Source organism: Orycteropus afer, unplaced genomic scaffold, assembly GCF_000298275.1.
Source record: "Orycteropus afer afer isolate SDZICR_OR568_19922 unplaced genomic scaffold, OryAfe1.0 scaffold00044, whole genome shotgun sequence".
Classification (NCBI taxonomy): Eukaryota; Metazoa; Chordata; class Mammalia; order Tubulidentata; family Orycteropodidae; genus Orycteropus; species Orycteropus afer.
In genome coordinates this window covers 9,306,316-9,321,068 of record NW_006921631.1, presented here as the reverse complement: position 1 = coordinate 9,321,068, position 14,753 = coordinate 9,306,316, and the positions used below count along the sequence as shown (strand labels likewise).

Sequence of the window (14,753 nt, the reverse complement as noted above, 5' to 3'; positions counted from 1 at the left end):
TGTCATACCTTAATTTCCAGTTTTGTCTTTTTTTTTTCCCCCCCTAAATATAATAAAACCTATCTGGCATCAGCCTCATACCTAAACTTCCTGAATATGTAACTCTTTTTTTCTTGAGTCTCTATCTAAAATAAGTGGCCTGTCCCTACTAGATAAGAGAGAAGACACAGGTATTGAGTATTCCTCATTCTGCCAAATGCTTAGTATGTGAAGTTGAGAAAAAGTCTTTTAATTGTGGTAGTATTTTCAGAGTCATGCCATAATGCCAAAAAACCCAACCACTGCTGTGGAGTCAGATCTGAGTCAGGGACCCCTCCTTGGGCTTCTGAGGCAGTATGACTATGGAAGTAGATTGCCCAACCTCCCTTCCAAGGAGTGGCCAGTGGGTTTGAACCACCAGCCTTCTAGTTAGCAGTCAGATGCCTTAGGCACTACACCACCAGAGCTCCTAGTCATGCCATAGTGGTAAGAAATTGGGATTCAAAGAAGGAAAGTCTTTAAGTTGTAATAATTATATTGTTGTTGTTGTTGTTGTTATGTGCCGTCGAGTCGGCCCTGACTCATAGCGACCCCTCCCTTGCGTTTCCAAGGCAGTATCACTACGGAAGTAGGATTGCCCAACTTTAGGATTATGTTATCATTTGCTACTAATACTTAGGATAATAGTATGGCGTTTTTTTAAAATGTAACAACTAGGGATGAATGTATCTTCCTAAATTTGGATACAAAGACAAAACTGCATAGGATGGAGAAAGGTGTCCTTAGCAACAAATGTGAGAGACTTAGGCTTGGAGAACAATGCAAGTTGGCATATGAGAGAGCGTCCTCCTAATGTGGCCATAAACTATGTTAAAGAAGGACAGTGTCTAGATCTGTGTGGTCCAGTATGGTAGCCATTAGCTACATATAGTTCTTGAAGTATGAATTAACTAAATTTAAATTAAAAAATCAGTTCTTCAATCACACAGTAATCATATTTGAAGTGCTCAGTGGCCTATAAGGATTAGAGATGATAGGATTTGAACCAAATTATACTCTCAAATTCAGGCTTTTCCCATTCTGCCACACAAAGGGAGATGAGGCATTTACAGACAGATGCTATGCTCTGCCACTGAAGGGGGACAACCTTGGCTGATAACCACCTGGGCCTCAGGCATCTGATGAGAAAATCAGACTAGATCCGTGTACACTCCAGTGTGTGTCCATAAGCAATTTTGCTAAATTTTAATTTTAAATGTGAAAAATGAGGACTTTTTCATAAAGCTCTAACTTCTTTTTCACATTAAATGTCCTTTTATGAAATGATGGTGATAATGGATGGTAGGTTTTTTGTTTTATTTTGTTTCCATTTTGGTCCTGACTTGAAAGAAAATAATTTAAAATTGTACTTGGCTAGTTTTTTGAGTTTTAGTCATTTTGTTTTGGGGAAGAGTTGTTTTATTAGTATTTTTTATATATAAGAAATGCACCTAAAGGGACTGGAGAGCTTATCAGGGTTTCCTGTCTCATTGTACAGATTATAGGCATCCATGAAGCAAGGCAGAGAAGACTTGGAGACAAAGTTGGGATTTTTTGTTTGTTTGTTTGAAGTCTTACAGGATATATACTTTTCAAAGTAAAATGATCTTTGGCATTTTGCTACTATAGAATGGGCTCAAATGAAATCTTATAAGGAAACCCCAGTACATAAAATGTTCCATGGTTGAAGTGGGAGTCCCAGAATTGAGCTTTTTCAATTTCCAAGTTTCCTACTTAACAGCACCCTCCAGGGAACGCTGGAGCTAGGCAGAATGCAGTTTGAAGGTGCTGCTATAGAGAATAAGCCTGTCAGACAAGTTAGAATTTCTGTTAAATTCCTTTGTCCAGTGGAGAAGATATCGGCACAAGTACTGCCACCATTAAATCCTAATTCGTTGTTGTTGTTGTTATGTGCCGTCGAGTTGGTCCCGACTCATAGCGACCCCTCCTTGGGTTTCCGAGGCAGTATCACTACGGATAGTAGGATTGCCCAACCTTCCTTCCGAGGAGTGGCTGGTGGGTTTGAATCGCCAGCCGTCTGGTTAGCAGGCAAGTGTCTTAGCCACTATGCTACCAGAGCTCCCAATTGGCAGTGTGCATTTCAAAGGGAAACACATTCTAAATTTTGTTATGGATGGGAATTAGAAAACCATACCTGGCCTATGAAATTCTAATTTATCAATACTATACCTTAAGTGTCCCCAACTACTGGTAGTTTTGTGCCCTTGGCCAAGTTTATTATCCCCCTTTACACCCAATTTACCCAGCTTTAAGCTGGGGGTGATGATACTTACCCTGCATGATCATGCATGTGCAGTGTGAGCATGGTGCTTCCACGGCTGTGGCCAAAGGCTGGGCTCAGGTTCCGGTACAAGGTGTGCTGGGAAGAACTGAAGTCACATGCTGGTGTAACTTCAGAAGCACTACTTGATCAAAAGTCAGTAACCATGTTACCTAATTGGTTCTAAGGAACTCCTGCTTCCCTTTTCATCCCAAATAGCACTTGCCTCCAACAAACATCTCCCTCCTTAACTATTGAAAACTGAGCCGTCTCGGTTCCTTACCTCTTTAGCAGCACTGTCCAACAGAACTATCTGCCATGATAGAAATGTTCTATACCTACACTGCCCAATACAGTAACCACTGCCCGTGTGTAACTATTAAGTACTTGAAATGCGGCAAAACTCACAAGCTAAATTTATTATTTAAATTTCAATAGCCACGGACAGCCCATGGCTACTTTATTAGGATAGCACAGCTCTAAAGCAGTAGTTCTCAATCTTGGCTGCCCATGAAATTCACCTGGGGAACTTTTAAGACTCCAGATAACCAGCCAAAACCACAGGGGAATTAAACTTTCAGTATTTAAAAACAGTCATTCTAAGCAGCCAAAGCTGAGAATCATTGCTCTAAAGCAGTGCTTGGTAAATGACCACTCATGTGAATCACCTGGGGGTCTCTGTAGTTAAAATGCAGCTTCAGATTCATAGGTCTGGGGGGCACCTAAGAGTCTCATGAGCTTTTGCTGTTGGTCCCTGGACCACTCTTTGCCCTTCTAATCCATTCATTTATTTAGTCAAACATGCATTTACTATGACCCCAGTTACTGCCTTGAGAGTTTCCATTCTAGTTGGGGAAGACAACTTCAGATATTGGTAAATGCTTTGAAGTAAAGAAAACAGTGTAGTGGGGTAAAGTATGTGTAGCTACATTAGCTTTGTTCTTAGTTTCCATCAATTCTAACTCATGGCGATTCCAAGTGTGCAGATTAGAACTAAGCTCCATAGGGTTTTCAAGGCTGTGATCTTTAGGAAGCAGGTGGCCAGGCCTGTCTCCGGAGGTGCCTCTGAGTAGGTTTGAACTGCCAGCCTTTTGGTTACTAGTCAAGTGCTTCACCATTTGCACCACCCAGGGACTCCACTTTAGCTTTAAGGAGGTAATTTTTCATTTTTGGCTTTAAGGAGCCTATGATATGAAAATCTGGGGGAAGCATATTCCAAGAAGAGGGAACAGTAAGGGTAAGGTCCCTGAGGCAGGGACAAGCTGGCAGAGTTATGAATAGGGAGAGTGGTACAAAATGAAATCAGAACACTGATGCCCACATGAGGAGTTTACATTTCATTCTATCTGCTATTAAAAGCCAAAGGAAGGTTTAAAGCAAGAGCATGATGTAATCGTATTTACATTAACAAGATCACACTGCTGATTTTTTGATACTTCTTGTAGCATCAGTGAGAAACTGTTAGGGCTTCTCCTTTATCCCCTTTGTGACATTTTCCCACTCAAACCCTGAAAAGACAAAGACAGGTCTAGGTCTGCAAGTGTTTAAAAAAAAAAAGATTCATTTTTATTGCAGAAGAAAGCCAAATTCACACCAACCTATCCATTTCAGAGGAGCAAGGGTGGAGACTCTGATGTTGTAAAAAGCAGGAAGTAACTCAGGGATTCTCCCATGTCTCTGAAAGTCTTTGATGGATGGTCTCAGTAAATTTTACCTTCCATTCATCAGATTCCTGCCTGCTACAGGGTTCCTGAGGCAGGAAAAGGATCTCTGTGGCAAGAAATAAAGCAGCAGCAAAGAAGACAGGGGTCCAGTGGCTTCCTTTTGTATCGAAAGACCTGTCCAAACCTGGGATTGCTTCTATACTGGGTACACATAAAAGGATGTGAATTGGACCCTTAAAACAGGCAAGTAGAGATGCGAGGAGCCTTGGTAGTGCAGTGGTTAAGCACTCTGCTGCTAACCAAACCCACCAGTTGCTCCATGGGAGAAAGATGTAGCAGTCTGCTTCTGTAAAGATTTACAGCCCTGGAAACCCAGTGAGGCAGTTTGACTCTGTCCTATAGGGGCACTGAATTGGAACAGACTCCATAGCAATGGGTTGTGGAGACAGGGAGGTACCAGGACACTGGGTGCTCTAGTTGTTATCCCATTTCTGAAGTCAGATCTACCCTTTTTACTCAGCCCGAAGAAGCCCTAACTGCTGGTTTATACGTGGCTTCATTAGGAACCAGGAAATCCTAGGAAACACACAGTCAGATTTTAACAGACTCACAGAAGAATTTAGCTAGATGGTACCACACCACTTCTTCCAAATCAGAAGGCCTGGCCTTTTCGTTAAGTCAATATTTCCCAAAGTGTGTTTTGTAGACATTACTCTCATAAAAAGAGTCAGTAACAAACAAAAAGCATTCTTTGATCAGGTAACTTTCTAAAATACAATAGCTAATGACATCCTGGAACACTTTTGGACCATGCTGGCTTAGGTTCCAGAATGAGGGAAAGTTTGAAAAAAAGCACAGGCTTTGGGGTCCCACACTCCTGGGTTTGAATCCTATTCAACTTAACTGACTTGAGGACCAAGACTTCTCTCAGTCTCCCTGTCTGGTTTCTTCCTCTGAAAAGCAGGAAGAGTACTACTCTCTTTAGGCCAACTGTGAGTACCGCATGAAAAAGGATGCAGCAGCAGAGACGCGAGCACACCAGTGTGGGTTCCCTTCCTGTCTTCTCATTAGAGGCTGCCAGCAACTTGTCTTCTCCCAGGCAACTCCTACTGTTTAAGTTGCACAAGGATCCCTAAGGCATGGGGTGAGAGAATTCTGTTGGCCTTGCTGGGTATCCCGTATGTGTCCTCTGCAAATACACCCAAGAAAGATCATGAGAAACAATTTTTCATACTCTAAACCAACATACGCAGGCACTAACAACAATGATCTCTTAACTCTGACTTAAACTTAAACTAAACTGTTGTTGTTATGTGCCGTCAAGTCGGACCCGACTCATAGCGACCCCTCCTTGGGTTTCCGAGGCAGTATCACTACGGAAGTAGATTGCCCCATCTTCCTTCCGAGGAGTGGCTGGTGGGTTTGAACCGCCAGTCTTCTGGTTAGCAGTCAAGTGCCTTAGCCACTATGCTACCAGAGCTCCCTAAACTAGCTACTATATATAAATAAACTAATACTCTGAAAGGAAGAGAAGGGGTCAGGGTAAGGCATCACTGCAACAGTCTGAAAAGCCACAGTGACCTGACAGATCAAGGACATGCACTGTGGGTCAGGGCTGGGGAAGACTGTGGAGGCTAAACACTCATGTGGGCTGTAAATATGGCTCATTATAGCAACGGAAACCAGCCCTTTTGTCCTTGCTGCAAAGAAACTCAAATCTCTCTGCCTTCCACACTTTTCATTTCCGCCCTGTCCTCTTGCCTACTATAATCTTAAGATGTGTGCATTTTACTGCCCATGTTCCTATTTGCTTACTGGATACTACAAATCAACAGAGATGACAATTTGTTTAAACTATTCATATCAAAACATAAAACTTAAAGGATTAACAATGTGATTTATTTTAATTTCAGTATATTACATTAGCATACAAAGAATCTGTATATTTAAAAAGTAACTCTGCTGCCATAAGAGATCAAGCTGGAGTTCAAGGACTGGAGGCAGATTTCCTCCATCCCAGCACTGAATGGAAACAGAGAGTCTTCTGCACTACTGCACGTTAACATCCACAGATGGGCTGTGGCCTTATCTATTACCTCCTCAACCTCTATCTCAACTGTTAGCTCTCTCAGTCGAATGCCAATGAACAAACATCATCTCTACTGATTCTACCAGGAGATTACAAAGGAATGATTGCTTTAAAATGAGCTAGAGAATTCATATTGTTGGTGGGTGAGATCTGGGGAAAAAGTATAATCCCAGGCCTTCCCCTACCCCCCTTCTACAGAAGTGCATTGCTGGCTCTTAAAGATTCACAGAAATTTGCTATAAGGAAAATCACAACTTTCTTGATTAGTATCTAAAAGGCACTTATGCACATTCTCAATTAGGAAGATGATTGTGAGCTAAAGAGTAACTGTGAACCACTCTCATATCCTGAATGACCAAAATTCTGGACTTAAAATGGTATTCAGTTGGGCTGCTCTATCAAAGAGCCGATTCTCATATCATTCCACAAAACATGGCCATGTGGGTGGGGTTCACTGCAGCCTTTCAGAAAACAGACTCCACGTCGCCCATCTCCACGCACACAGTCTTTAGTTGTGAATAATACTCAATTGTCACACGACCATTTTCTCTGCCAAATCCTGAAAGGAAGAGAAAGGGACAGCGTGAGCCACCACTACAACAGTCTGGAAAGTCACAATCTTTCAAGGACAGGCACTGCTTATCAGGGCTGGGAAAAACACAGAACCTGAGAATTCAGGGATAATATACTCAATTCATATATTAACCGTGGATTAAACAACACTTGTTGTTGCTTTTAGGTGCCGTTAAGTCGGCTCTGACCTATAGCGACCCTATGTGCAACAGAACAAAACACTTACCGGTCATGCATCCTCACAATCCTTGCTATATTGAGCCCACCACTTCAGCCACTGTGTCAACCCATCTTGTTGAGGGTGTTCCTGTACAGATACCACCTCAGAAACCCAAGGAGGGGTTGCTGTGAGTTGAAATCGACCTAATGGCAGTGAGTTTAGAGTGATACTTTACCAAGCATGGTATCCTTCTCCAGGAAATGGTCCCTTCTAAATAACCCTTAGCAATATAACATTTTATTAATATATAACTAAGGGTTATATATTAATAAAATGGAAATAATCATGGAAAAAATGACTCAGTGGCCTTTAAGGATAGAGATGAAAAATATAGGTCTCATTACTTATCAATATGAATCTTATTAGTCTTAATAGACTCTACTCAACAGTTTCTACTATTCTGGTTTGAGGCCTGAAAAATGTTCAGACCTATCAAGCATTAAAGTAGGCACTACAATAATCAACCTGACATCCCTGAAAGTTGGTGCTAACTTAAAACTTAACTCTCCATAACAGGTTTATATATTAACCTCTTTACAACCTGCCCACCCACGTGGGGGAGTGGAGTCCCTCTGATTACTCAAGTCCAAGACACTGCCCAGCACTAGTGGATGAGTTAAGTCCATGTTTGGCCTTTCTCATGCACCCTGCCTCAGGCTTCAGTAGGCTCTGCCTCCTAACAGCAAGGCCCAGGTCCCCAAAAATGTGTATCTCCAGGGAGTACCATTCAGAAGGTAAGGTGCACAACAGTCCTGCAAGGACTGCTGTGTCTCTTGTTCCTTCACCACCTCTCTCACCACCAGGTTGGTTGGGCGTAACAGGCCAGCTGCTGCTCTGCAGATCTGGTCATCTTCATGCTTCTCTCTCAGCCCCTGTAAGTATGCCTGTGCTCGCTGGCTCAGAGATTTAGATTTAGGGAAGAGGAAGCTAGCTTAGGAGATCACACTAAGGCCTTGAGTCTAAACTCCTTATTCCAAACCAACTTTTCCCTGCACTGAGGGTTATAAATAAAATGATTCCCTGGTCCCCACTATGCATTTGTGTCTGTGGGTACAGTGCCTCTGAGGGATGGGGATGATTAGTGGAGTATGATTAGGGAATGCCAAGATAATACCAAACTAATCCTGTCAAATTACCAGCATAATCTCATCAGGGTTTATATGTTTGCCAATGCTATGAGGGACATAAACATTTGCCAAAGAGACAAAGAGTTGAGACTCTTAGACTGGGGCCTCCAGAAAGTCTGAACCAATTTGCAGTCTAAATAAAGAAGGGAATGGGGAAGTAATACATAATACAGGCCAAAAACTCCAAAGAACAAACCTTGAGGTAATAACTATATTTCTAGTGCCTCAAGCGTGTTCTTCCCACACTAACTTATAAATTTGCCATGTTACAGTAACGTATGTCTAATTACACAAATGAAATGAATGTACAGTGGCTTACAGAAAAGCTTCATATATTGCCATCAAGTATAATGACAATGACTATAATTGACTGAAAAATATTAGACGAGGAGATTTTTATTAATTTAGAATAGAGAAAACAAATTAATACAAGAATTTGAAATATCACTTTAGAGATACTTTACCCAAACTGAATCTAGAAACTCAAGAATGGATTATGATGAAACTTTATGCTTACAGGGATCACAGACTACAAAGAAAAAGGTAATTCTACCAAAAGATAAACTTTTTTTATATATGTATATTAGCAGTTCACACATTATCCAAACCTTATGAAGTTTTTTTTGGGGAAAAAAAAGATACTTGCTTTTTGTTGCCAGAAACTGATGCAGTGTGTCTGGGGATGACTGAGAATCTATTTATGCAGTCCCCAGTCATTGTGATGCACAGACAGGTTTCAGAACACTGGTCTATGGTGACTGAGGTATGGCCCGCATCCCTAGAGACCTGGGTCTGCTTTTCCAGTTCTGATTCTCTGGCTCCTCACCTGACTTCTTATATCCACCAAAGGGCAATTCCACTGGGCTGACATTATAGTTGTTGATGAAGCACATTCCAGCCTGAAGCTCAGCCACTACACGATGAGCCCGCTGGATGTCCCTAAGAAGTTTAAAAAACAGAAAGAAAGTTGATTATTCATAGTTTCCTATGGTACTACTTTAATAGAAAAAGTTAGATTGCCTATTTCAAGGGTCCCATTCTTGTTCCTTTAAAATACATTTTTTAATCTTTTATCATCCAAGCAAAATAGACATGGATTGGGGTTTTATAGTCTCATCCAAAAGGCATCTATAAAATAAGTAGCATCAACAAGGATGCCCAAACAACCCAAAGGGGAAGGCAGCTGCTGGCTGCTGAGGCTGAGAAGCCCCAAGGTTGACAAGTAAAAAGGCACAGTCCTGATGTTACCAAACCACAGGGCAGACCATTAACTTAAGTCCATTGTAAGTCCCAAGGTTGGCAGAGCACAGCAGGCTGCTGAGCAACAACGTGGCTACATGGAGGGTCCAAGCGTGCCACAGGCTAGAGACCATTCCCCAAGGCTTCTCCTTATATACAGGAAGCAGTGGATGGCTAAATTCATCCCAAAGGCAGCTACTCAGCTGTTTTTGGTAGATCCCACCATGGAGTTGATTGCCAGTCATGGGGAATAACTACCACCAGCTGCCCAGCCATTCAACCAGGCCCATCCAAGTTAACACACAAACATAACTACACCACAACCATACACAAAAATTAACTCAAATGCATCACAGTACTATAATTTAACAGCTAAAAATTCAAAACCCTTCAAAGACCACATAATAAATCTTCATGACCTTGGGTTAGCAATGCCTTCTTAGATATAACACTAAAAGCACAACAGACAAAAGAAAAACAAAATAATTGAACTTCAAAATTAAAAACTTTGTACTGCAAATCAGACTATCAAGAAAGTGAAAAGACAAGCCACAGACATGTAAATCAAAACCACAATGCAATACCACTTCACACCCAGTCCAATGCACTGCCATCAAATCAATTCCAACTCATAGTAACCCTACAGGAGAGGGCAGAACTGTCCCATAGGGTTTTCAAGGTTGTAACCATTACGGAAGCAGACTGCTACATCTTCCTCCTGAGGATCCTCCTGGTGGGTTTGAACCTCTGACCTTTCATTTAGAGCTGAGCTCTTAACTACTGTGCCACCAGGGCCACTTTCACACTCAGTGGATGGCTAAATTCAAAAATACAGACATAACAACTGCTGGTGGGGATGTGGAGAAATTAGAACTCTCTTGTATTGCTGGTAGGAATGTAAAATGGCACTGTTGTTGTTGTTGTTATGTGCCGCTGAGTCAGCCCTGACTCATGGCGACTCCTCCTTGGGTTTCCGAGGCAGGATCACTACGGAAGTAGGACTGCCCAACCTTCCTTCCGAGGAGTGGCTGGTGGGTTTGAACCGCCAGCCTTCTGGTTAGCAGTCAAGTGCTTTAGACACTATGCTACCAGAGCTCCTAAAATGGCACTAACACTTCAGAAAACAATTTGGCAGTTCACCAAAAAGTTAAACAGAGTTAGTTACTAGATGACCCAGCCAATTCCTCACCTAGCTATATATCCAAGAGAAAGGAAAATACATGGCCACACAACAACTTCTACACCAATGTACAAACAGCAACATTATTCCTACTAGCCAACAGTGGAAACCACCCAAATATCAACAAATGAGTAAATGAACAAAACGTGGTATATCTATACAAAGGAAAGAAGAAATGAAGTACTGATGCATGCTACATTAGGCTAAGTGAAAGAAGCCAGTCACAAAAGACCACACATTGCATGACTATATTTATGTAAAGTGTTGGAAGAGTCAAATCCATAGAAACAGAAGTAGATTAGTGGTTGACAGGGCTGAGAGGCAGAGAAAGTGAGGAACAGCTGCTAATGGGCAGAAGTCTTCTTTTGGAGATGATGAAAATGTTCTAAAATTAGATTATGCTGCACAACTCTGTGAATACACTAAAAACCAAAAACTGTATTTTAAATGAGTAAAATGTACTGTATGTGAATTATCCCAAAAAAGCTGTTAAGAAAAAAAGGTGCAGCAGATCTGACTTGTGCTCCTTTGTAACTGGACTTGGGACTGGGATAACGAAGCAGAGCAAGAGAAGAGACCTAACACACTCAATCCTCAACTCAAACAGCACCTTCTCAACCTTTTACTCACCCCTCAAAGAAAAGCTGTTAGATCAGGTCCTCAAGGTAGATTTGAACCTTCCTTGCCAGGTCCTGACTGTGAGCTACAAAAAAATCTAACCTGCGTATCATCAAAGAAAAAAGCACAATCACAAGAGTAAAGCAGCCTTGGAAAACTACCTACTGGAGACTAATCTAAGTTTGTACATAACCAAGCAAACTGCAAATCATTTTCAAAGAAATTTTGCTCCCAAATTATTTACTTGTATTATGTTTGTTGGTGGTGTTGTTAGGTGCCAGCGAGTTGGCTCAGACTCATAGTGGCCATAAGTACAACAGAATGAAATACTGCCCGGCCCTGTGCCAGCCTCACAATTCTTGCTATACCTGAGCCCATCGCTGCAGCCACTGTCAATCCATCTTGTTGAAGCCCTCTGCATTTTTACCAAGCATGATATCCTTCTCCAGGCAATGGTCCCTTCTAACAACATGACCAAAGTAGGTCAAAGTCTAGCCATTCTCACTTCCAAGGAGCATTCTGGCTGTACTTCTTCCAGGACAGATCTATTAGTTTTTCTGGCAGTCCATGGTACTTTCACTATTCTTCGCCAACACCACAACTCAAAAACATCAACTCTTCTTCAGTCTTCCTTATTCATGGTTCAGCTTTCACATGCATATGAGGCAACTGAAAGCCTCATAACTTGGGTTAGATGCACCTTAGTCTTCAAAGAGATATCTTCGCTTTTCGGTACTTTAAAGAGATCTTTTGAAGCAGATATGCCCAGTGCAATACATTGTCTGATTTCTTGACTGCTACTTCCGTTGGTATTGATGATGGAACCAAGTAATATAAAATCTTTTCTCCATTTATCGTGATGCTGCTTATTGGTCCAGTTGTAAGGATTTTTGTTTTCTTTATGCTTAGGTGTAATGCATACCATAGAGTGTAGCCTTTAATCTTCATCAGTAAGTGCTTCAAGTCACCTTAACTTTCAGTAACCAAGGTTGTGTCATAAGCATATCGCAGGCTGTTAATGATTCTTCCTCCATCCTGATGCCACATTCTTCTTCCAGCTTCTCGGATTATTTGCTCAGCATACAGATTGAGTAAGTGTGATGAAAGGATACAACCCTGATGCACTCCCTTCCTGATTTTAAACCATGCAGTATCCCCTTCTTCTGTTGAAACAACAGCCTCCAGGTCTATATACAGGTTCCTCATGAGCACAATTAAATGTTCTGGAATTCCCATACTTCTCAATGTTATCCACAATTTGTTATAATCCACAGAGTCAAATGCTTTTGCATAGTCAATAAAACACAAGTAAACATCTCTCTGGTATTCTTTGCTTTCAGCCAAGATCCATCTGACATCTGCAATGATATCCCTCTTTCCTCATCCTCTTCTGAATCCAGCTTGCATTTCTGGTAGTTCCCTGTCAATATACTGCTGCAACCATTTTTCAATTATCTTCAGCAAGATTTTACTTCCATGTGATATCAATGACATTGTTTGATACATTTCCACATTCTGTGGGATCACCTTTCTTTGGAATGGGTATGAATACAGACCTCTTCCAGTTAGTTGGCCAGGTACCTGTCTTCCAAACCTCTTGGCATAGTCAAGTGAGTGCCTCCAGCATGACATCTGTTTGTTGAAACATCTCAATGGGTATTCTATCAATTCCTGGGGCTTTGTTTGTTGCCAATTCCTTCAGTGCAGCTTTGACTTCTTCCTTCGATACCATTGGTTCTTGATCATATGCCACCTCCTGAAATGGATGAACATCAACCAATTCTTGTTGGTACAGTGACCCTGTTTATTCCTTCTATCTTCTTTTGATGTTTCCTGCATCATTCAATATTTTCCCCATAGAATCTTTCAATATTTCAACTCGAAGCTTGAATTTTTCTTCAGTTCTTTCAGCTTGCGAAATGCCAAGTATATTCTTCTCTTTTGTTCTCTAATGTCAGATCTTTGCACATTTCATTAAAATAATTCACAAAGAGATGCTCTTTGAAATCTTCTGTTCGGCTCTTTTCTCTCGCTATTTCTTCCATTTGCTTTAGCTACTCTCTGTCTAAGAGCAAGTTTCAGAGTCTCGTCTGACATCCATTTTGGTCTCTTCTTCCTCTCCTGTCTTTTTAATGACCTCCTGCTTTCTTCATGGATGATGTTCTTGATGTCATCTCACAATTCCTCTGGTTTTCAGTCACTGGTGTTTAATGTGTCAAATGTATTCTTTAGATGGCCTCTAAACTCAGGAAAGATATAATCAAGGTCATATTTTGGCTCTCCTGGACTTGTTATAATTGTCTTTAGCTTCTACTTGAACTTCCAAATGAGAAGTTGATCTGTTCCACAGTCAACTCCTGGCCTTGTTTTGTCTGAAATATTGAACTTCTCCATTGTCTGTTTCCACAGATGTAGTTGATCTGATTCCTGTGTATTCCATCTGGCAAAGTCCACGTATATAGCTGCCACTTATGTTGTTGAAGAAAGGTATTTGCAATGAATGAGTCATTGGTTTTGTAAAATTCGTATCACGTGATCTCCAGCATCATTTCTATCACCAACGTTCCTAATTTTCCAACTACTGGTGGTGCTTGTTTCCAACTTTTGCATTCCAGTCACCAGTAATAATCAATACATCTTGATTGCAATGTTTGGCCAATTTCAGACTGCAGAAGTTGGTAAAAATCTTCAATTTCTTCATCTTTGGCTTTGGTGGTTGGTGTATAAATTTGAATAACAATACTATTAGCTGTTCTTCCTTGTAGGCGTATTGATATTATTCTGTCACTGACAGCACTGTACTTTAGGATAGATCTTGAAACATTCTGTGATGGTGAATGCCACACAATTCCTCTGCAATTTGTCATTCCTGGCACAGATCATATGGCTGTCTGATTCAAAATGGCCAAAATCAATCCATTTTAGCTCACTAATGCCTAGGATATTGATCTTTATGTGTTCCATTTCATTTTTAAAAACTTACAATTTTCCTAGATTCGTACTTTACACATTCCATGTTCCTATTATTAATGGATGTTTGCATCTGTTTCTTCTCATTTTGACTCATGCCACATCAGCACTGGAGGTCCTGAAAGCTTTACTCCACCCATATCATTAAGGTCAACTTTATTCTGAGGAGGCAGCTCTTACCCAGTCATATTTTGAGTGCCTTCAACCTGAGGGGCTCATCTTCCAGCACCATAATGTACAATGTTTCCAGGCTATTCATAAACTTTTCCATTAATATATCAGACAGTATTTCACTGCTATTCATAAGGTTTGCACTGGCCAATTCTTTTGAGAAGTGGATGGCCCCTTCCTTCTTCAGAGTCTGCCTTAGTTTAGAAGCTCTGCTGAAACTTGTCCACCATGGGTGACCCTGCTAGTATTTGAAATACAGGTGGCATAGCCTCCAGCCTGACAGTAACACACAAGCCACCACAGTATGACAAACTTACAGATGAGTGGAGGGCTTTTATTACAGAGGTTTGACTTATGTACAAAGATATTAATTACAACATTACTTACAATAGGTAAAACTGGAAAAAGCACCCTAAATATTCAACAGAAAAAAAATGCCTACATGTTACAATGCATTCCAGTTAAGAACAATTAAATTATAAAATTACTAAAAATCTTGTTTCTCCAGAAATAGATCCATCGACCTATAGTCAGCTGATGTTTGACAAAGGCCCAAAATCCATTAAATGGGGAAGAGAATGTTTGTTTAATAAATGGTGCTGG

General features: G+C 41.0%; 1 protein-coding gene across 1 annotated transcript in view; it reads right to left on the bottom strand.

Moving 5' to 3' along the window:
- Nucleotides 1–6,516: 6,516 nt before the first annotated feature.
- Nucleotides 6,517–14,753, bottom strand: part of ALDH9A1 (aldehyde dehydrogenase 9 family member A1) — a 91,460-nt gene continuing 83,223 nt past the window's right edge. Inside the window, exons 11-12 of the mRNA XM_007937794.2 lie at nucleotides 8,799–8,911; nucleotides 6,517–6,611 (exon numbers count right to left, since the gene is read on the bottom strand). Coding sequence (XP_007935985.1) covers nucleotides 6,517–6,611; nucleotides 8,799–8,911 — 208 coding nt within the window. The remainder of the gene's footprint in view (nucleotides 6,612–8,798; nucleotides 8,912–14,753) is intronic.